Source organism: Manis javanica, chromosome 6, assembly GCF_040802235.1.
Source record: "Manis javanica isolate MJ-LG chromosome 6, MJ_LKY, whole genome shotgun sequence".
NCBI classification, from domain to species: Eukaryota; Metazoa; Chordata; class Mammalia; order Pholidota; family Manidae; genus Manis; species Manis javanica.
Genome location: NC_133161.1, coordinates 127,147,329 through 127,172,527, shown reverse-complemented (window position 1 = coordinate 127,172,527; position 25,199 = coordinate 127,147,329). Strand labels below are relative to the sequence as shown.

The 25,199-nt window shown below is 35.3% G+C and overlaps 1 protein-coding gene and 1 pseudogene across 1 annotated transcript; both read right to left on the bottom strand.

The window, feature by feature from the left end:
- Positions 1–279: 279 nt before the first annotated feature.
- LOC140850152 (olfactory receptor 4P4-like) lies at positions 280–1,206 on the bottom strand. Its single transcript, XM_073239924.1, has one exon. It carries the CDS (start codon positions 1,204–1,206, stop codon positions 280–282), a length of 927 nt encoding a protein of 308 aa, XP_073096025.1.
- Positions 1,207–21,697: 20,491 nt separating this feature from the next.
- Positions 21,698–22,617, bottom strand: LOC140850151 (olfactory receptor 4C11-like; annotated as a pseudogene).
- Between the last annotated feature and the right edge of the window lie 2,582 nt (positions 22,618–25,199).

The window sequence follows — 25,199 nt, the reverse complement described above, 5'->3', positions numbered from 1 at the left end:
TACCCACTCTGCCTGTGATCATGAAGCACAGAATGTTCCAGAATGCCAGACCTAAGTGGCAGAAGGTCAGTGCTGGAAGGGACCTGCAGGTTGTGTGGTCCCCTTCCCTTGGCTACAGCCTCAGGGCAGTAGCATAACGGGAAATGCATGACTGAGAGGGCTTCCTCCTCAAGGCTTGCAACCTTGGATGACAGCACATCACCCCTGCACTGGCTTCATTGTTCGCACATCGATTCTGAGGAAAGAACAGATCCAGCAAAGGGCTGGACCACCAGCGGTTCATTTCCCTTCAAACAGTCTGTGTTGGCACCACACTCTCCTCATGGCATTCTTCATGTCTGTGTTTCTCAGTGTGTAGATGAGAGGGTTGAACATGGGGGCAATCATGGTGTAAAATAGGGAAAACACCTTGTCATTACTGACAGAATCAGCCATGGGAACATAGGTGAAGATGAGGGGCAGGAAGAACATGAACACGACAGTGACGTGAGACCCGCAGGTAGAGAGGGCTTTGTGGCGGCCCTCGGACGAGCGAGTCCTCAGGGTGGACAGGATGATGACGTAGGAAATTACCAAGGCAACAAAAGTCAAAATGGACAGCACCCCCGTTGTGGCGATGATCGCAATAACCAGAAGGCTAGTGTCGGTGCAGGCCAGCTTCAGCAAGGGGAATATGTCACAGAAATAGTGGTCTATCTGATTGGGGCCACAGAAGGGCAGCACCGTGATGACCAATACGTGCAGGATTGAGTGGATAAATGCCGCGAGAATGGAGGCCACCACAAGGGCATAGCACACCCATCTGCTCATGATGGCTGTATAGCGGAGGGGTCTACAGATGGCTGCATAGCGGTCGTAGGCCATGGCCACCAAGATGAAGATCTCCGCAGCACCAAAAAAGTGGGCATAAAACATCTGGGCCATGCAGCTGTTGTAGGAGATGGTCTTCCTCTGAGCCAGCGAGTCTGTGATCAGTTTGGGGGCCACTGTGGAGGTGAAACAGACATCCATGAAGGACAGGCAGCTGAGGAAAAAGTACATGGGCTGCTCACTGAGACGGCTGCCCCTGACGGTGAAAAGAATGAGCAGGTTTCCTGAGAGAATTGCAATATAGCAAAGTGAGAAAAGCACAAAGCAGGCAACCTCCACGTCCTCATCTCTAGAGAGTCCCAGGAGGATAAATTCTGTGATGTTCTCATGTCCCATTGCTTCTGCGGGCTTGATCATTTAGAAGTGGCAGTTAATATACCTGAAACATCAATATTTTAAAATTATTGTTTTTAAAGTCATTTGTTCATTCAATAAAGATGATTATTGTTTATGATACAATCAGTGCTAAGGGCACAGCAGTGTACAGAGTATGCACAGTTTCTACCCACAAATAGAGTACAATTCATTAAAGAAGTCATATAGTCAGTAAAATAGCACAAATAACACCAGTTAATTGGAATTTTGATCAATCTCAAAGCCTCAGACTTACCATGAGCAACAGGATGAAAACTTAAAAGGTTAAACATGTATTTCAGGTAATTTTGTGATACAATTTCAGTATTACACCTCGGAGTGACTTTTGATTCTTTGGCTTGTATATAACAGCAGTGTGTTTCTTTGTTCTCCAAGGCCAGGGAGATCAGTACTATTCTCAGTCCTTCCCAGTGCCTAAATCTCGGCTGAATCCTGAAAGTCCCATAATGTCATCAGGCTTCAGTGACCTCGTAATTTTAACTACCAGACATCTGGGTGAGCATTTTAGAAAGTGGCTTCAGATCCTTTTCATGAACATTTTTTTTTAAACTAGTGGAGAGAAAGAGCAACAATCAGATTATTGGTGATAGGGTGCTCCATTATATGGGCTTCTGGGACATTTATGGTTTCCTGGAATTGATGTTACTTCCCAGTTCACTTTCCAGTCTAACCCAGGAGTTCCCCTTATTTTTGTCCTTTAATCACACTTTCTGGCACTCCTTTTCAGTACTGCATCCTTGGAGTGCAAATTGTACCTATAGATTCTTTTTCACTTCCTCCGTTTCATCACCTTGCATCTCTTTGAATTGCACCACTTTCTTTCCTTGCCAGGCTTACTACACACTCATGAGCTTGTGTCCTGGAATATTTTATTTTAAAAGAACATGTCTCTTTGGTGCAAAATGTTACACTACATCTCTTACTTTCTTTTGGCAACTTAATAAAAAATGTATCATAAAACTCAAGGCTCAATTTTGTAAAAAAATAAACGCTATAACCTGATGAAATTTGGCAACCTCTTTGTGAATGGTTGTAATAGCCATTGAACAATGACTTTCATTTCATATTCTTTAGAATTTGTCTTAGAAAAATGGCCATTTAGCATACATTTAATAGGATTTTAGGGAACTCACGGACTTTTTATATGAGTTCCATCCATGAACCTCAAGTCAACACCTTGTGGTCTAATTTCTTGCAAAATCTCTGGAAATATCAGAGTCACACAAACAAGATGTCAACTGCAATTTCTCTGAGCTTTGTTGTGATTTCTTTAAAATAAAGAGTTAAAGATACTTTTCACTGTGCATTACCTATTCTTTCCTTAAAATAGAATTCCCTCATTGACTGTAAAATTGTATTAAAATATATAAAAAGATTGAAACAAGTAAAAAGATATACCATGTTTATGCTTAAAGAGGATCAGTATAAAAAAAGATGTCAATTCTTCGCAAATTAATCAATACATTCAAAGGCAAAACAAATATTCAGACTAAAGTTTTCATGTATTTGAAAAACTGATTCCAAAATTCAGAAACAGTTAATACCCAGAAGAGTTAAGCCAACTATTTAAAAGAAAAAACAAAGAGGACATACATCCATTTTCAGAATTGAGAAGTATATCATGAAGTTTTGGCAATTAAAAAGTTGGTGGTAAAGAAAAATTGCTTGTCTTGAAGACAGACAATAAATAAACATAAATATATTCGAATTTATTCTGTGTTTAAGCTGAAATTTTAAATTGTGAAATAGTGGAGTTTCTAGCAACTGGTATTAGGACGTGACATCTGCGTCTGGAGGAAAAGAATACTGCTCACAAAGGCACAAACATTTATATTCCCCATGGTTAAAAGATACAAGTGTATTAAACAAAACTAGAAAAAAATTGAGAAATAAGTAGAATGGGTTTATATCTGAAGCCGGAGCATTTTAAAGGAGAGCACAAAAAATTAATTCATAAAAAAACACTTAAAATTACTGTTTCACAAAATTCTATAAGAACAAGTATTTTTAAAGTGAAAATTGGAGTATTTGTAAATCCTTCAAATGAATGATACAGAGATAAGTAACTCAATATTCTAAGAGCAAAATATTTGAGTAAGCAATACACAGGAAGGAAATTACAAATGGTCAAAGCATATGTAAAAGTACTCAATCTTATTAGAATCAGGAAAATAAAAATTAAACAAGAATGAAATACTATTCCCACTCATCAGTGTCATAAAAATAAAATTTGATGTGCAGTCCATATAAAATTGCAATGAGTGCCATACCAAAACTACCGCAGAAAGCATTCAGAAGGATATCACTGCAGATAGACACATTTGAATGTGGGAAATAGAAGTGATCTAAATACCTACATGGCGATGAAAATGAGGAGTGGTATGATCTTATGGAAAAGCAAAACAGAAATTTAAATGTTGGCTCCATAAGCCACATTTACCATGATAAAAAAAATCACTAAGATATATTTTTGAGCCAAAAATAATTAAATGCACAAAGATAGTCACAGTATAACTTGCATATTAAAAAAAATGACACCCATAGAACACCATGTGTTTTCTATGAGAACCTCTGTGCTTGTAAATATAGGAAAAGATGAGGAAGGGAAGACTGGCTTTTCAGAAATGAAGGGAGTGATGGTCAAAGGAGATTTTAGGGCTATGCAATATTTTGATTTATTTATACTAAAGAGATTACATTTCAGTATTATTTCCATAACTTAATTAATTAATAAGTTAATTCATAAATTAATAATTATTTTTTAAAAACTCTTTTTATGATATGCTTTAAGAACACAATACACAATGAATGAAATTAAACAAAATAAAAAGTAAACCATGATCCTTTAGTGAAATTCAGTAAAGTTGACAACTTGGTCTTCACTAGTTACCACATTGTTTCATCAATTACTACATTTAGAAAAATGTAGACACCTTTATCTGAATTTGGTTTCATATCAAGATACAACATCTAGTTATACTTTTACAATCCTGAATAGATTTAAATAAATTCCAAGATGATCTGTTAAATCCAGCAGCTGTTATTACTGAGAACTCAAGTTCATAACTTGCTCTTTTTCACGGTTCCCTGTTTTAAAGAACTAACACTACTAGCTCTTATTTAATTGTAATGGAAGGAAACAATAGATTCATAACAGAGGACACCAAGTAGTCAGGGTGTGCTGCAGCAAGGTTCACAGCCTCTGACGTGCATGGACTCAATAACATGCTACCAGATTTAAAATGTCTGGTTCCCTGAAATCATCATCTCTGCTGCAAAAAGTTCATTAAGGAAATCTACATGGTTCAGCATCCTAAAGGGATGTCAGGACACTAATATTCACCCTGCCTTACAATAACCTCTAAAAGGGGGTAGAAAAGGAAAAAGCAAAAATATAATCTGTCTTTATAATTAGGAAAAATAGAATCTACTACATCAAGAAAATAATTATTTTATCCTTATATTTTACTTAGGTGATTTTGTAATTTTAATTTTAATAATGTGTGTTTGAACTAGCTTTGTTAAAGAAATATCAGTTAATTGTTTAATTTGAACTTTTCCAACCGTAGCCTCTACAATTTCCCATTGTTACTATTCATTTGAAATATCAGGGATTATTGCAAAGTATTACAGACCTCTGAGGCAATCCAGCAAGGAATGGAGTTGCCAGTGCAGATCTGCCTGCCATTCTCTGATACGAGGTCTAGGAAAAAGTTTCTCGAATTCCATAGGTATGTATATCCTCGTAAGAAAATGAGGAATCATAGTTTTCATGGATTCTTCTGAGCTGCCAAGAACTAATTTTTATAAAATCCAGTGATTTAAATAAGTCATTTATCAGCTTTTCAAAATCATCAATTTTCCATCCTTTTCTAATCTTCTGCTCATTGCTTGTCTTATGTAATTGATTTTTTCAAACTTTTATAGCTTTTTAATCATTGTTTTTCCATACAAAGTAGAGTACAAAAGACTCCACAATTTCTCTTAGCCTCCTGAACTAGCATCTAGCAATCCCACGTTTGAGACCAGGATTTCAAGGTAGTATTCTCATATTCCATTTTCTTATGGAACAGACCTCTTAAAGTTGTTGTATAAACTATTAAAATGCCAAATTGTGACATCAATTGAAGTTGTAAAACTTCTAAGAGAAACAGTCATCAAGCAGATGTATTTTTAGAATACATATTCATGGAAAAAATAATTCCCTTGGAAAGCAAATAGGTAAAGATAAATGATTATACAGCTATTCAAGCAATGACTTTACATAGGCTCAGCATGCAAAAATAAAAAAGGAAAAAAGAAAAAGATGGAGAAAGGAAAATAAAATAGGAAGAACTCACATATTTAGTATCAGTCAATTCCACTCAGTATTTGAAAGGATATCCTTGTCTTCCTGTACTCGTGACAATAAATGAAAAATAAAATAAATGACGGAAATCTCATGTTTTGTTTCTAGCTTTCAAATTATATTTAAAATAAATAGGTCATAAAAATTTACTTTAAGCATAATCTGAATGGGAACAGCGATTATATCCTAAACTGCAGGGAAAACGTCAAAGGCACCTGAGCTTTCCTTGCTTGTCTCTTTTCCCTTCAATGCACTCGTGAGCAGCGGGGGCCAGTTCCCACAACGCACAGAGTTCCGGTCCTTGGAGAAGCTGCACTGAGTCAGGAAGAATATATAAAGGCACTGGAGGGACTGGTGCAATGCCTGTGGAAATCCCTCTGCTAATTCCTGGACAAGACTAGTAAAAATAAACTCTGGAGGTTTTAATTTACCACTGCTCTGGCCTTTCAACTGTGCTTTTAAAAATATATTCTTTTACATTGCTTCAAATATATGATGTTAAATATCAAATGTAGATTTTATGGTCAGTGACCAAAAAGTTTTACAAGAATCCTTATTACTTTCTACACAGGGAATAAACCATAACACATGCATTATATGTATTAAGAGCCTTTCTCTGCTTCCATTACCAAAGCTGATTATTTATTAATATTGAAGGTATATGGCTTCTTCTGACATAACTAAGGCCAAATTTAAATGTCTCCATTTCCACAAAGACTATCTTCATTATGTTATCTTTCATGCAACCTAATTCTATACCCCAGATCACCCATTGCACTCCCAATACTTAATTTAGCCAGGTCATTTGATTTCCCTTTCATAGGCAGTCTGAGGTTCTTTTGTTTTGTGGAAGTCTCTGTTACCCTACTAGTCTATGGTTTGGGCTTCATCCTTGAAAGTGTAGTCTTTGGTTTGGATGTTACCAATTTTATTAGCCAGTCCACTTCTAGGACAAAGTAATTTCTTTTTCACTTCTGGACCTATATAGTTAAAATAAATCAAGGATACTAAGAGCATATGATTTAGTTAACTTACTTATTATGGTGGAGTCTCATCAAATATTCAATCAATCAATCAATCGTTTCATGATGACATTGAAGGCCTACACTCCAATCTGCGCTGCATTTCTATCCATTCATATTCCAAACAATCCAGGCTATTTTATTTAGTATTTATTGATTTATTTTAAAAATATTGTCTTGGGCCTCAAGTCCACTTCAGGAATTTTTTTTCTATGTTAAATGGAAGGATTTTAAATCTACTTTGTAGTCTCTAATTTTCATTACCTAGAAAAGGTAGAATACTGTCAAACCAATAAATGTTTACTGAAATCTGTGTATAAACAGGGTGTGTTTTGATTGTAATGGGAACATACAAAGATTAGTAAGTAGGTCAGATGGGAGCTCTGCAATGGACATGGTGTAGTAGCCAAGGATTAACATAAGTAAGTAGGTGTAGAGTATTCAAACTCCTCTCCACCCTCCTGTTTTCCTGAAATGCCTCCTGATTTACTGCTTCACCTTTCTGTGAACTTTAGGGCCCAACTGCTGAGAAACTTACCCTACAAGACTTTCAGTTATAGCCTGTGAGAGGGAAAATATACTCTCCTGCTCCCTGAGGCCTTTCCTAGTGACTTTTTTATAATATTAGATAGTATTGATTATAACAAAAAATGTGCTTAATTTTGATTCCTTCCTGGATTTAACATATTGGAAAGCTCTATTCACAAGTTTCATTCTCCACAGTTGCAATGCAACGTCTTGTATTTTGGAGACGATCAGTAAGAACATTGAAACTGAACATTCCCCACTACCTATAAAGTGTGATGATATATATCTAATTGTTGTAGTAAAATAACGATTACAAAACATATTCACAGCACAGATTTACTGAGGCCTTTTATTTATTGGTATGATAGAGAGACAGACACCCTTCTCATGTAGCACCAGAAAAAAAGAAAAAGAAAAACTTGACATCAGTTTTATTAACCTTTGAAGTTGTTCAACTGTTGTACAAGAAGATGTACTCAGAACAGCAACACCACATAGGGTGTGACTTGACACCCATAAAAAGGAACATAAAAATCATCTTAAAGTCTTACTTCTTTATGAATCTTAGGCATTTGCGGAGCAAAAAGAAACTTTCCATTTTTCATGTCCTCCTGATATTGATCATGTTTTTATGCATGTTATGTGCAGGACCACACATACAATATTTTTAAGGGGAGGGTTAATACCTTCCATTATATTGTCAGTGGAACCTGACACAAAAAATGGGTTACAATAAATAAATATATAATAATGAATGAGACTAATGGATTACTACAATCAACCTTAACACATGGAATATGTTCCTCTATTCCTTCTTGCAATGATGGCTTTTCATACACCTGGTGCCCATTAAAGATTTTTTGAGTTCACAAGATCATTTATCCCTAACATATATATTCATTCTATTTATTTCCTATATTAACAGTAAATCTTTAAAAGTTTAGGTATTTTTATTGTTGTTGTTAGTCTCTCAGAGTGTCGGGGAACAGTGTAATCAAAAAAGATATGAACATATGTTAGAAAATTATCTTGTATTATTTTGTAATGATGCCTCTCTGGGTAAAAAGATGGAAAGAATCTGTCACTTACCTGTTAGAAGGCAGAATTACTGTCAAGTCTGACAGTAATTTGATAGCTGTCTTCAGCACAGTAATTGTGATAGCTGTCTTCTCACAGAATATTGAAAAAATTGTTATCTGTTTTCTAGGAGAAATATCTTATGAAATAGTGGTGTAACTTTTTAGAATCCTATAAATTATTCTCTGCAGTTTTCTTTACTTTGTGTCAGAAACATCTCATATAAATTTAAAATCTGATTTCTTTTTAGCCTATGAGAACAGCAAGGTAACCCTCCTCATATTCACTAATCATATGCAAACAAGGATTTGGAGTTCTTAGGTGCTTCAGAACTGACCGGCAGTATTGGGTTAAAAAAGATCAGTTGTGGGGAGGGTGGTAAAGTAAAGAAGGAATAAAAATAGTGTCTCTCATAAAAGCAGAAGTAGGTCACTGGAAACACCTCTGCTCCCAACTGGAGCCCTAAGTTGTTCCTTCCTGTGTTTCTTACCAAAAACCTTGATGAATAGCAGATGTGGGATGATATATTCAAAGTACTGAATGAAAGAAAATAATAATAAAAAATTCAGTACTCAGAAAAAAGTGTTTTTTAAACATGAAGAGGCTATAAAGACATTCCCACACAAACAGAAACTGAGGTAGATCATCCCCGCCAGAACTGCTTCACAACTAATGCTAAAGTGGGTCCTTCAAACTGAATGGAAAGGACAATAAACAACAACATGAACATTTGTGAAAATACAAAACATACTTTATATAATTATATATAAAGACAATTACAGAATAATATATTACATTAATGGTAGTATGGAAATCTTAGTCTTAATATAAACATTAAAAGACAAATGTTTTAAGAAGGAGTATAACTAGAAAAGCTGACTAATTGAAACACAGTATGAATAGATGTAAAGTGTAACATCAATAACATGAAGTGTTTGACGGGAGAAGTAGAAGTATATATGTGATTGATGTTATGATGTTAGCGGACTATGATACCAAAAGTGGTTTTAGGCAAGCCTCGTAGTAACCACATATTAAAAACAACCATAGATGATTGTGTCATCTTTTTACCCAGAGAGGCATCACAGAGAAAACTGCAAAGGAATCCAAAAATATCACTGCAAAAACTCAACAACAACGGAAAACATTAAGAGAGAAAGAGAATGACAAAATAGAAATGGAAGGTCTGAACAAACCAATAACAAACTAGAAGAATGAATTAATAATAAAACATTTTCTACTAAAGAAAGGTCCAGGACCAAATAGTTTTATGGGTGAATTCCACCAGACATTCAAAGAACTACTAATACGAACCCTTTTTAAACTCTTCTGAAAAGTAGAAGAACAGGGAACACCACCAAATGCTTTCTAAATACCATCACACCCTTATTCCAAAACCGTAGACATGGAAAAAAAAATGAGGCAATTTTACTGATGAACACTGATGCAAAAATCTTAAATAGAACACTATCTAAGTGAATTCAACAGCACATTAAAAGGATCATTCATCACAACCAACTGAGATTTATACCTGGGATGCATCTCAATAGATGCAGGAAAAGCCTCTGATAAAATTTAGCACCATTTTATAAAAACACTCTTAACAAAATAAGAGAAATGGTACTAAATAAAATAAGGCCATACATAAAAAAATTCACAGCTAGTATCACAATGGTGAAAAGCTACAGATTTTCTTCTAGGACCCAAAACAAGACAAAGATGTCACTCTTCTATTCAACATTTCTAGCTGGAGCCATTAGGCAAATAAAGGAAACCTAGTCAGAAGTGTAGAAGTAAGATTATCTCTGTTTACAGAGGACATGATCATATACATGGAAAACCTGAAGTCTACACATACACACCCACAAACACACACATGTTAGAACTAATGAATTTAGTAAAGTTGTAAGATAGATAACCAAAAAAATCCATGGTGTTACTAAGTACTTACAATGAAGTATTCAAAATGATAAAGAGAACATCATTTCATTCATATGAGCAATAAAAAGAGTAAATATTTAAGAATTAGCTTAACCAAAATGATTAAAGTTTTGTACACTGAAAATTATAAAACATTGATGAAAAGAATAAAAGATACAAATAAATGGAAAGACATACTCTGTCCAAGTTGTAAAAAATGAATATTGTTGAAATATCTTAATATCCAAAGTGATCCACAGTGATCAATATCATCTCTGTAAAATCCCAATGATGTTAGTTAAAAAACAGAAAAAAATTCCTAAAACCATATGGAACCAAAACAGACCTGTAGTAGCCAAAGCTTATTAAGCACAAAGTAGAAAGCTGAGGCATCACAATTATTGATCTAAAATTTGATTACAAAACTATAGTAATAAAAAGAAAGGTATTGGCATAAGAAAAACAAGCATATAAAAACCAATGGAGCAGAAGAGAGAATATACAAATAAACCCACATATATATGATGTATTTGGACAACTTATCTTCTACATGGAAGAAAATAACACACACATTTGTAAATATAGTGTGTGTGTGTGAATGTGTACATATGTAAGAAAGTCATGTATATAAATACATGCATGTGTGTATACATATATATATATATGTATGTATATACAAAGGAATATTATTCAGCCAAGAGAAAGATGAAATCCTGCCATTTATGTCAATATGGATGGATTGGACCTTGAGCACATTATATTAAGTGAAATAAGTCAGACAGAAAAATGCATTCTGCATGATGTCACCTGCATGAAGAATCTAAAATAGCTGAACTCATAGAAACAGAAAGTAGAATGATAGTTACCATTTTCTGGGGGATGAGGCAAATGGGGAAGATTCTGGTCAAAGTGTAAAAAATTCCAGTTTTAAGACAAATAAGCTCTGGGGATTTAATGTACAGCATAATGATTATATTGTATTAATAGACTTGAAATACTGTCAATAATAATATATTACATACAGAGTATATTTTTAATTTTCTCATCACAGAAAGGAAGTGTAAATTATGTATTGTTTGAGAGGTGTTAATTAATGCTATAGTGCAATCACGTTGCAATATATATGTGTAGCAAATCAACAGGTTTACTTCTTGAACTCATACAATGTTATATGTTAATTATATTCTTCAAAGCTGAAAAAAAATAGTACCTCACACCTGTCAGGATGGCTATTACCAAAAAGAATCATGGTAACAAGTATTGGTAAGAACATGGAGTGAAGGGAACACATGTGCACAACCAGTAGAATGCCAACTGGTACAGCCATTATGGAAAAGAATATGAAGGTTCTTCAAAAAGTCTAAAATAGGACAACTATCCACCAATCCTGCTGCTGGGTATGTATCCAAGGGATCTGAAATCCTGTCTATGGTCACTGCCACTTTATTAACAATGGCCAAGATATGGATATAAACTTATTAGCCTTGACAGATGAAGCAATAGACAAAATGTAATATATACGCAGATCTTAAAAAGAGAGAAACCCTGTCATTTTCAACAACATGGATCGAGCTGAAGGACATTATGTTAAGTGGAATAATCATGAAACAGAAGTAGATATACTGCATGAGCTCACTGATATGTGGAAATTAATTAGTCTAATTCACAGAAGCAAAGAGTCTAGTGGTGGTTACCTGGGGCCAGGGGTTGTGAGGAATGGAGAGATATTGGTCAAGTGTACAGGTTCTCGTTATGTAGAATGAATAAGTTCTAGAGATCTAGTATACAGCATGGTGACTATAGTTAACAATTCCATATGGTATACTTGAAATTACAAAAATGATAGATCTTAAATTCAATATTCTAATTGAACACACACACACAAACACACAATAACTGTGTAGAGACAATAGATATGTTAATTAGTCTAATTGTGGTGATCTTTTACATTATATATAAAACATGAATTTGCATGCACTAAATGTATATAATTTTAGTATGCCAAACAATATCTCAATGAACCTGTTAAAAATGTGGTAGAGAGTGGAAGCCAAGATGGCAGCATGAGTAAAGCAGCAGAAATCTCCTCCCAAAACCATATATATTTATGAAAATATAACGAAGACAACTCTTCCTAAAATAGAGACCAGAGGACACAGGACAACATCCAGACCACATCCACACCTGTGAGAACCCAGCGCCTCATGAAGCCATTTTGGAGCAGCAGCCCGAGATAGGCCACGCCCACAGCTACAGTGGAGATAAACTCCATTGCAGCCGGGCAGGAATCAGAAACCCCATCTGCATGCAGCTGCCCATCAAAAGCCACTAGAAGTCACTGTTCTACCAGGAGAGGAAGGCCACAAACCAACAAAAGGGAAGTTCTTCCAGCCAACACTCATCCCAGCTCTGCAAACTATTTCTATCACGAAGAAAAGGCAAAATCACAGGCAAATGAACATCACAGAGACAACACCAGAGGAGACAGACCTAACCTGTCTTCCTGACAAAGAATTCAAAATAAAAATCATAAACATGATGACAGAGATGGAGAGAAATATGCAAGAGCTAAGGGATGAAGTCCGGAGGGAGATCACAGAAGCCAGGAAGGAGATTACAGAAGTGAAACAAACTCTGGAAGGATTTATAAGCAGAATGGATAAGATGCAAGAGGCCATTGATGGACTAGAAACCAGAGAACAGAAACGCATAGAAGCTGACATAGAGAGAGATAAAAGGATCTCCAGGAATGAAACAATTTTAAGAGAACTGGATGACCAATCCAAAAGGAACAATATCCTTATTATAGAGGTCTCAGAAGAAGAAGAGAGAGAAAAAGGGATACAAAGTCTCTTTGAAGAAATAATTGCTGAAAACTTCCCCAACTGGGGGAGAAAATAATCGAACAGACCACGGAAATACACAGAACTCCCAACAGAAAGGACCCAAGGAGGACAACACCAAGACACATAATAATTAAAATGGCAAGGATCAAGGACAAGGAAAGAGTTGTAAAGGCAGCTAGAGAGGAAAAGCTCACCTATAAAGGAAAACCCATCAGGCGATCATCAGACTTCTTGACAGAAACCTTACAGGCCAGAAGAGAATGGCATGATATATTTAATGCAATGAAACAGAAGGGCCATTAACCAAGGATACTGTATCTAGCATGATTATCATTTAAATATATTGGAGGGATTAAATAATTCCCAGACAAGCAAAAGCTGAGGGAATTTGCCTCCCACAAACCACCTCTACAGGGCATCTTACAGGGACTGCTCTAGATGGGAGCACTCCTAAAAAGAGCACAGAACAAAACACTCAACATATTAAAAATGGAGAAGGAGGAATAAGAAGGCAGAGAAGAAAAGAATCTCCAGACAGTGTATATAACAGCTCAATAAGCGAGCTAAGATAGACAGTAAGATACTAAAGAGGCAAACCTTGAATATTTGTTAACCAGGAATTTAAAACCTACAATGGCAATAAGTACATATCCTTCAATAGTAACCCTAAATGTAAATGGACTTAATGCACCAATCAAAAGACACAGAGTAATAGAATGGAAAAAAAGCAAGACCCATCTATATGCTGCTTACAAGAAACTCACCTCAAACCGAAAGACATGAACAGACTAAAAGTCAAGGGATGGAAAAACATATTTCAGGCAAACAACAGTGAAAAGAAAGCAGAGCTTGCCGTACTAATATCAGAAAAAATAGACTTCAAAACAAAGAAAGTAATAAGAGATAAAGAAGGACACTACATAATAATAAAAGGCTCAGTCCAACAAGAGGATATAACCATTCTAAATATATATGCACCCAACACAGGAGCACCAGCATTTGTGAAACAAATACTAACAGAACTAAAGAGGGAAATAGACTGCAATGCATTCATTTTAGGAGACTTCAACAAACCACTCACCCCAAAGGATAGATCCACCCTGCAGAAAATAGGTAAGGACACACAGGTACTGAACAACACACTAGAACAGATGGACCTAATAGACATCTATAGAACTCTATATCCAAAAGCAACAGGATATACATTCTTCTCAAGTGCACATGGTACATTCTCCAGAATAGAGCACATACTAGCTCACAAAAAGAGCCTCAGTAAATTCCAAAAGATTGAAATTCTACCAATCAATTTTTCAGACCACAAAGGTATAAAACTAGAAATAAATTCTACAAAGAAAACAAAAAGGCTCACAAACACATGGAGGCTTAACAACATGCTCCTAAATAATCAATGGATCAACGAACAAATTAAAATAGAGACCAAGGAATATATGGAAACAAATGACCACAACAACACAAAGCCCCAACTTCTGTGGGACGCAACAAAATCAGTCTTAAGAGGAAAGTATATAGCCATCCAGGCACACTTGAAGAAGGAAGAACAATCCCAAATGAATAGTCTAGCATCACAATTATCAAAACTGGAAAAAGAAGAAAAAATGAGGCCTAAGTTCAGCAGAAGCAGGGACATATTAAAGATCAGAGAAGAAATAAATAAATTGAAAAGAATAAAATAAAAGCAAAAATCAATGAAACCAAGAGCTGGTTCTTTGAGAAAATACACAAAATAGATAAGCCTCTGGCCAAACTTATTAAAAGAAAAAGAGAATCAACACAAATCAACAGAATCAGAAATGAGAATGGAAAAAATCACGACAGACCCCACAGAAATACAAAGAATTATTAAAGACTACTATGAAAACCTATATGCCAACAAGCTGGAAAACCTAGAAGAAATAGACAACTTCCTAGAAAAATACAACCTTCCAAGACTAACAAAGGAAGAAACACAAAAGTTAAACAACCCAATTACGAGAAAAGAAATTGAAACGGTAATCAAAACACTACCCAAGAACAAAGCACCCGGGCACGACAGATTTACCTCGGAATTTTATCAGACACACAGAGAAGATGTAATACCCATTCTCCTTAAAGTTTTCCAAAAAATAGAAGAGGAGGGAATACTCCCAAACTCATTCTATGAAGTCAATATCACCCTAATACCAAAACCAGGCAAAGACCCCACCAAAGAAGAAAACTAGAGACCAATATCCCTGATGAATGCAGATGCAAAAATACTCAATAAAATATTAGCAAACAGAATTCAAAAATACATCAAAAGGATCATACACTATGACCAAGTGGGATTCATCCCAGGGATGCAAGGATGGTACAACATTTGAAAATCCATCAACATCATCCACCACATCAACAAAAAGAAGGACAAAAACCACATGATCATCTCCATAGATGCTGAAAAAGCATTTGACAAAATTCAACATCCATTCATGATAAAAACTCTCAACAAAATGGGTATAGAGGTCAAGTATCTCAACATAATTAAGGCCATATATGATAAATCCACAGCCAACATTATACTGAACAGTGAGTAGCTGAAAACTTTTCCTCTGAGATCGAGAACAAGACAGGGATGCCCACTCTCCCCACTGTTATTTAACATAGTACTGGAGGTCCTAGTCATGGAAATCAGACAAAACAAAGAAATACAAGGAATCCAGATTGGTAAAGAGGAAGTTAAACTGTCACTAATTGCAGATGACATGATATTGTACATAAAAAACCCTAAAGACTCCACTCCAAAACTGCTAGAACTAATATTGGAATACAGCAAAGTTGCAGGATACAAAATTAACACACAGAAATCTGTAGCTTTCCTATACACTAACAATGAACCAATAGAAAGAGAAATCAGGAAAACAATTCCATTCACAATCGCATCAAAAAGAATGAAATACCTAGGAATAAACCTAACCAAAGAAGTGAAAGACCTATACCCTGAAAACTACAAGTCACTCTTAATAGAAATTAAAGGGGACACAAACAAATGGATACTCATCCCATGCTCATGGCTAGGAAGAATTAATATAGTCAATATGGCCATCATGCCCAAAACAATATACAGATTTTATGCAATCCCTATCAAATTACCAGCAACATTCTACAAAGAACTGGATCAAATAGTTCAAAAATTCATATGGAAACACCAAAGACCCTGAATAGCCAAAACAATCCTGAGAAAGAAGAATACAGTAGGGGGATATCACTCCCCAACTTCAAGCTCTACTATAAACCCATAGTAATCAAGGCAATTTGGTACTGGCACAAGAACAGAGCCACAGACCTGTGGAACAGACTAGAGACTCCAGACATTAACCCGAACATATATGGTCAATTAATATTTGATAAAGGAGCCATGGACATACAATGGGGAAATGACAGTCTCTTCAACAGATGGTCCTGGCAAAACTGGACAGCTACATGTAGGAGAATGAAACTGGACCATTGTCTAACCCCATACACAAAAGTAAATTCAAAACGTATCAAAGACCTGTATGTATGTATGTTATGAAATCTTAAAACTTTTAAAAAAGAAAATAGGCAAAAACCTCTTAGACATAAACATGAGTGACCTCTTCTTGAGCATATCTCCCCGGGCAAGGAAAACAACAGCACAAATGTACAAGTGGGACTATATTAAGATGAAAAGCTTCTGTACAGCCAAAGACACCATCAATAGAACAAAATGGTACCCTACAGTATGGGAGAATATATTTGTAAATGACAGATCTGATAAAGGCTTGACATCCAAAATATATAAAGAGCTCACCCACCTCAACAAACAAAAAACAAATAATCCAATTAAAACATGGGCAGAGGCAGTGAACAGACAGTTCTCCAAAAAAAGAAATACAGATGACCAACAGACACATGAAAAGATGCTCCACATCACTAATTATCAGCAAAATGGAAATGAAAACCACAGTGTGGTATCACCTCACACCAGTAAGGATGGCTACCATCCAATAGAGAAACGACAACAAATCTTGGCGAGGTTGTGGAGAAAGGGAACCCTCCTACACTGCTGGTGGGAATGTAAATTAGTTCAAGCATTGTGGAAAGTAGCATGCAGGTTCCTCAAAATGCTCAAAATAGACTTACCATTTGACCCAGGAATTCCACTCCTAGGAATTTACCCTAAGAACGCAGCACTCAAGTTTGAAAAAGACAGATGTACCCGTATGTTTATCACAGCAGTATTTACAATAGCCAAGAATTGGAAGCAGCTGGTGTCCATCAGTAGATGAATGGATGAAGAATAAGTGGTACATATACACAATAGAATATTACTCAGCCATAAGAAGAAAACAAATCCTACCATTTGCAACAACATGGATTTAGCTAGAAGGTATTATGCTTAGTGAAATAAGCCAAGCAGAGAAAGAGAAATACCAAATGATTTCACTCATCTGTGGAGTATAAGAACAAAGGAAAAACTGAAGGAACAAAACAGCAGCAGAATCACAGAACCCAAGAATGGACTAACAGGTACCAAAGGGAAAAGGGCTGGGGAGGATGGGTGGGTAGGGAGGGATAAGGGAGGAACAAGAAAGGGGCTATTAAGATTAGCATGCATGGAGGGGGTGGGAGAAAGGGGAGGTCTGTACAACACAGAGAAGACAAGTAGTGATTCTACAACATTTTGCTATGCTGATGGACAGTGACTGTAAAGGGGTTTGTGGGGGGTCCTGGTATAGGGGAGAGCCTAGTGAACATAATATTCTTCATGTAATTGTAGATTAAGAATAACAAAAAAAAAAGAAAGAAAAGTGGGATTACTCCCTAATAGGATAAAACTAACTGTAAAACAACAATTAAAGCATGCTTTAAATATCCTTAATTTTGATCGTTTAAAGGGTGTCAGATGATCAGCTATGGAAGTACATTTTTGTGATAATATTCCTTTCTCTTAAAAAAAAAAAAGCAGTTCCTGTGTGGTGATCTCCAATAAATTCTTCACAATGATATAAAGGGCATATCAAAGGGTGGGCAAAGGGTTTCGGGTTTGTTTGTGCTTATACAAAGGATCAAAGCCTAATTTGGCTACCTAGAAAACGAATTAAGATACGATATGAAGAAGAACTTCCAAAATCAACATTCTCTGGAAGAGTCATTCCAGAAGATGATAGTCAAAAAACTTCAACAAAGATCCTGGTGCTGTTGCAGTTGTAGCTGCATTCATCCCACTGGTTCCTGGACTTGCCATTGGAATGAAGAAGGAGATATCTAAGCTGGCCTGTGCATACAGTAAAACAACAAATTTGACTGTATCTATACTGTCATAAGTCAACCAAGAATTAGGAAAAGTGCAAGTTGCAGCGCTCCAAAATCTTGCGACTACAGACTATCTACTGTTAAAAGAACATATGGGATGTCAACAGTTCCCAGGAATGGGTTGTTTTAATTTGTCTGATTTTTCTCAAACTATTCAAATTCAGTTAGACAATATCTATCATATCACTGATAAGTTTTCACAAATGCCTAGGGTGCCTAACTGGTTTTCTTGGTTTCACTGGAGATGGCTGGTAATTGTAGGTCTGCTTTGGTTATGTAGCTGTATTCCTATTATGTTAATGTGTGTGTGCAATTTAATTAGTAGTTTAAAACCTATGCATGCTTATGTTACTCTACAAGAAGATATGTCAAAGAAACAATCAATCTTCCCATGTTTTCTTCCGTCTGCTACTTCTATAGATTTTCTTCTTCCTTCCTAATTACAATCTTAAGTAGAATTCGTGTCTCATATTGAAAATTACCGAGTATCATAATTCTTCCAAGTGGTAAAGATACCTAAAGACAAATGCTGGACATAAAAGCCACAGGGCATAAATCTGCAAAGAAGTAAAAAGCTAAACTTTTCCAACAGTATTGTTTCTCTCTCACTTACCAATTTTACATTTCCCTGTATGGCCCCGGAAGATGACTGCTTAGCCAGAGACCGGTAAGATTCCTCAAGGGAGGTACAACCTAAGACAAGCACAGTCACAGGGGCCATCTAGTGAGAAATTGGGGATCAACAGAGGTGAGGCTTAGAACCTTACCCCCCTAGTTTTGAGAGAAATCTTCTGCATCCATGGATGTTTTGTTGCCCTTGTCTAGCTTGGATTAATACTTAGTCTATAGGCACACACCTGATCATCTACATTTGCCCTCTTACAGCACTAAAGTATGTTTTCTACCTTTATCTTGCATCTACCTACCACTTCAGCATTTTTTTAAACATAATAGTAATAATAATAATAATAATAATAATAATAATAATAATAATAATAACAATAATGGAGAAATGTGGGATTCCCACATAAATCAAGTATAAAAATCAAATGAATATTCATATTTGACCTGATTGTTTATAGTTCATAATGTGTGAACAAAAGCGAAAGTTTCTACGATGACTGCCCTTGCACTGTTCACCATGAAAGAACTTATTCATTATGCTTCAGAAGATTGGAGACTGTTGAGAATTAGGCTTGGGGTTGATTAATGATTGTGCATTGATCCCCTATACAGAATTTTACTGTTGTTAACAACCATTTGATCAATAAATATGAGAGATGCCCTCTCAAAAAAATAAATACAATAAAAATGTGGTGGAGTCTCTGTTTGGATGCAATGACCCCAGGGGTCATACTCTTTGTCATTATATTATGATGACTGAATCAACTTCTTAATGTCTCGTGTGTTTTCAGCCATTTAAAAAGATCTTTTAAATAAGGCATATTGTAGGATACAGGTATTTGTTACTGACTTGGGAGACACAGAAAAGTGGTTTGAAACCTTACTTCTGGTATTTCTTAGCAGAACAAACTCAATATATTGGTGTACTTTTCTGAAATCCAGATTTTTCATCTAGAAATTTTGAATAGAAATATATAACTTTGTACTATTTTTATGAGACACAAATATGTTAAAACCAAAAAAAGCATTGAACACATATCAGACACTGCTTGTTCCTTTCATCTTAGAGGAGTCACTTTTGAGACTTGGTCTTCACTTCCATTGCATGGATATAGCATCCCAGAAATTTTAAAACTTTTATTTCATTATCACAGTTATAGTTTGACTCCAAGTACTTTTGACCCACATAAAACCTGAGTTTTCTTCTAATTCCATTATCTTAACATTATTTTTTAACTTACATATAGGCTTACTTTAATTTCTCTTAGATGTCTTACCTTCATTCATCTGAAAATCAAATTACCATGAACACCTATAGTGTGTGTGTACATGTACTGGTATTATAGAGATGTAGATTAGATAAATTTGTGATGGATCATGACATTTTCATTCTGTGGTAATTATATATTCCTCCTCATGAATGACATGCTGGGACACCAGGACAGACACTAAGATTCATAATGTCCCAGAAAATGAAAATAAGTTAAAACACAGTATATGTGTTATTCTACTGAATTTATTTTAAAAGATTCTTTATTAGGAGGACAACATTGGTAGTGACAAGGTTTTGCAATTAAATAAAGAACAACAGCATTAAAAATAAAATGGAATCTTACAACAATTACTAAGGAGGTGGTACATTTTAATACACTGAAATAGATGAATATTAAACGTACATGATGTAACTCCCAGCATGCACATCCAAGGTACAGCTGTAAATCTGCTCTGCTGGCCCTGGGCACCAAAGTTCTATTGGCAGTTCTAACATGTCAAAATTCTATCAGTAATTCTAACAATTCTAAGAAAGCCTTTATTAGGAAAGCACAGATAGAGTAAGAAAGTGACAATCATGGGCTTAAATAGTGGATTCTCTCTAACACCACTAACTAAAGGCAAGTGTAGTGAATACTACCTGACATTCCTTCATTTCACTGACATACTCCAACTTCACATAAAGTAACACCATCTTTTTTTCATCAAACCAGGTTCTTTCCAAGTACCTTTGTGTGCTTCAATTCCAAAAACATAAATTGTATCTCTGGTGTATTTTTAATTTTTATTTCATTTTGAAAACACACTTTTTTTTACTTTATTGCTTCTTGGGGTTATAAAAGTCTATTATCATAGCCCCTATTCACCAATCACACAAGTAACTGAATATTTCAAGGCCTTTGTAACACTACATCTTAAAAATCCCATATATAATGTCTCAGTTATCTAATAACCAAATAAAACAATAAGTAATATTTTATTAGAATATAATTACATTAAATATATACATATAAAAAATTTTTTGATTTACATATGGAACTTTTTAAAGCTAAACTAACAATGTAATAAAGCTAACTTTCTGATACACAAAATTAGTTCCTTTGCTTTGAAGTGTTCAAGAGAAAGCAGGATACCTAATTTGAAATATGCTGTGGAGGACTTACCAATCATAGTGAACAAGCTACATGCTGTTTAAGGATCCTCACATGTTTGAACAGATGTGATTATACATATATATGTCTTTCTTCTTATCAAACTAGACTGACTACTGTGTTGTGAGATTATTTCACAATCAGCAATGCCAGAATTGAATGCTCAGAAAAAGAAAGAGTCAGGATGAGGATGTTTGGAAAGCCACTAGTTTGTGGACAGAACAGAGAAAGGCAAGGAAATCACATGCATTATATTTGAGTGCATGGAGGAGTCAGGCTACACACTATGACACTGATATCTGTAGAGAACCAGTTAAACCGCGACACAAAAAGTATTCATCCAAGGCCCTCAATTCATCTTTTGCTTTCAGAGCTAATTTTGATATGCCACAGCTTTCTCATGGCATTTTTCACTTCTGCATTCCTCAGTGTGTAGATGAGGGGTTGAGGAAAGGTGTCCCAATAGTATAAAATACGGACACCATCTTGTCCATGGGGATAGTGGCTGGGGGACGTGTATAGATGAATATACACGGACCAAAGAATAAGACGACTACAGTGATGTGGGAAGTGCAAGTGGAGAGAGCTTTTTTCCTCCCTTCTTCACTGTGGTTGCGCAGAGAATGTAAGAAGACAATGTATGAGATCATCAGAATCACAAAACTGAATGAGCAAAGGGCCCCACTATTAGACACCACCAGCAGGTTGATCACATAAATGTCCATGCATGCAAACTTCAACAAGGGCTGCATATCACAGCAATAATGATCAATCAAATTGGGTCCTCAGAAAGGCCAGGATAATCTGAGCCATAGAATGTATAAAAGACCCAGTCCATGCAAGAACAATCAGAATGATGCAGACCTGCTGACTCATGATGGTTGTGTACCGCAAGGGCTTGCAGATGGCCACATAGCGGTCAACAGCCATGAGGATGAGGACAAAGATTTCCATGGAACCAAATAAATGTAGTGCAAAAATTTGAGTCATGCAGCCATTATAAGGTATGATTTTCTTTGCAGAGAGAGCATCCACAATGAGTCTAGGGGCTGTGGAAGTTGAAAAGCAGGTATCAACTAGGGACAAATAAAAGAGGAAGAAGTACATGGGGCTCCCAAGTGTTCGGCTGGACTTGATGGTCATGATAATAAGTAAATTCCCCACTGCAGTTCCCACATAGAAAATAAAGAAGATTAAAAGACCATTGTCTGCCTCATAGAATCCTGTGTCAGTCCCAAAAGTATGAATTCAGTTACGCTGTTATTTTGCTGCATTGTTTAGCCCACGTAGTGAAAGCACAGCTTAGAAATAATCTGCAAAGGAGAAATTTTAAAAATTATAAAATCAATAAAACATTTGGAAGTCAAATACATGTGCTTGGTTGCTTATAAAAGCGTAATCACTTACAGGCTGTGTACTGTTTTTATCTGAATAAAATGTCATCCATAATACTTACTTGATCCTTTTACCTGATTCTTTATGAAAATATTGAAGTAGAAATGGACAAATAATGAAAAATTAATGAGGGTTCACATATAATAATCATTAACTGAGATAATTTGGCATAAGTGAATAACTTCTTCAGCTGAATGCTGTCTTCAGTTTTCATCACCGACTTACCGATATTTAGAGCAGCATATGCTGTAGAAGCAGAGGGAAGTTTTGCATGATTTACTCAGTGTGCTCTTTACATTCCTTGAACCAAGTCCAGTTATAAAATACTCTTAAAAATATGTAAATATGAAAGAATGATTATCTAAATTCAGAGTCTTTCTTAATAAACCTAAACACATTCACACACACACACGTGATGGGGGTAGGTGTAGAGAAAGAGACAATAAAAATGAAATTTTTGCAACGAACACCCAGGCAGTTGGCCCAGTTCATTATGAAACTGAAATGTGCTGTTTTGAGTATGCATGTTTCTTTCGTTTTTATCTCTTATACCTTTCTAGTTGTTCAGGCTTAAATTCAGCTGAATTAAACTTTGCACTTTTTTACTCTATGTTGTCTAAAGTTAAATCTTTCCCCTATTCATTGTTTTTCTGAGTCTTTCAACATGTATTATTAATTAGTCAATGAGACTAAAAGGAAGGAAAGAAAAGGAGAAAATTTGCTGTAAATCAAAATATTCTTTAAAATTTCTGGTTTACTGTTAAGGACCAGGAACTGAGAAACGAGCTCTGGAAGCTCTAAATCACCTCTGAAACTTCGAGTAGAATATTTGTGATATGTATCTTGAACATTCTATAGTCTGATTTCAAGTAAGAAGTGATAGAAATAAAAAGGGAATTAATATTTGTTAATGTCTAACTCTGTGTCAACTGGTGGACATATTGTATATGTACCTTTCTATTCCCCAAATAGTAGAATAGTCCATAACAAATTATTAAGTGCCTAATTGGTAAAATACATTTACAACTTGCATGCCAGATAAAAGCATAATTTTGAATTCTCAATGGATTTCACTCTTCAATCTTAAATACACAAAAAAAATGAATAATCAGCAAAAGAACCAATTATAAATTACCTGCTCCTTATAAAATATAATTGAACATATAGAAAGATGTTCCATTTCATTCCTAGCTAAATAGCTTCAAATTAAATTTCCAATTAGATTATCATTTTCACCTATGTTGAATAGAGTAATCTTTACAATAAAAGATTGTCGGCATATAGTGCTGACAGATTGTGGCAATAGTCAATTCCACACATTACTGGTAACAGTTTAAGTGGGTGCAATTTCTTAGGGAGTGATTTTCAACACATATAATATCATAACTGCATGGATGTTGATCCAGTGATTCCATTTTCTACAGATAAACTCGCTGCAAGGACAGAGAAAATTATTACAACTCTTTCCATGACAGCAAAGATGGAAAAGAACTTAAAACCCAACTGAAGGGTGCTGAATGACTCAGGCATTGTACTGCCATTCATGCCACCCACTGATAAAGTTACTGATGAAAACATAGCAGACATATATGAAATGGTCCTGAAAATGTATTCTAAAATGAAAAATAAGAGAACAGAATGTCTGCTTAGGATGGTAAGCTTTAATTAAAAGCAGGATAATACACACACAATTATATAAATGAAATGTATTTAGAAAAGTACCAAAAAGCTTATACTTGCACTGTGTGAAGAAGCTGCGTTCTTTGCACTAGAGATGTGAGCAATAATTAATTGTCGAAATGTGTGCATATGTCACGTTTCATAATACATGACTATCATGGTGATCAGTGCTGCACTAGAAAGCACAGCATTTAACATCTTATCCTAAGAGACGGTTTATTATTCGCACTGCCATCAAACTTCCTTGTGGTATAAGCAGGAAGAGCAGAAATATTTTTAAGGCAGTAATAAGACCCAAATGTTCAAAACAGTAAATCAACTCTAGAGGTAGTTCTGGAACTCAGTGCTTTTCAATCACATCATACACCAACCACCACACTACCTTTAACCACACATTTGCTGGCTCTTGGATGTTTCCAAATGTGTTCTTGTTAGAGCTGTCCAACAGACAAATGAAAATTTATTGGTTAGTCATAGCAATTAAGAATATTAAATAAAAAATAATCTAAACCTGCATGTGTATGTCTAGATATATAGATATATAGAGGGATATGTACATATGTACGATTCACATGATTTATATACCTATATAAAGTATATGTATATATTATGTGCATTATATGTATCTCTTTATATATATAGATACATAGAGATACACATATAAATATACACATATTTTAGACATAAACAAAATGTCATATTTTAGAAAGAAGCAAGATAAAGATGAGAATTTTTGCCAATAAATAATGAATTTCATCAACTAGGTGAAAGTAGATGGTTA

Excerpts from the sequence above, each read along its gene's own strand:
- LOC140850152 (XM_073239924.1), bottom strand. The coding sequence starts at position 1,206 with ATGGGACATGAGAACATCACAGAATTTATCCTCCTGGGACTCTCTAGA.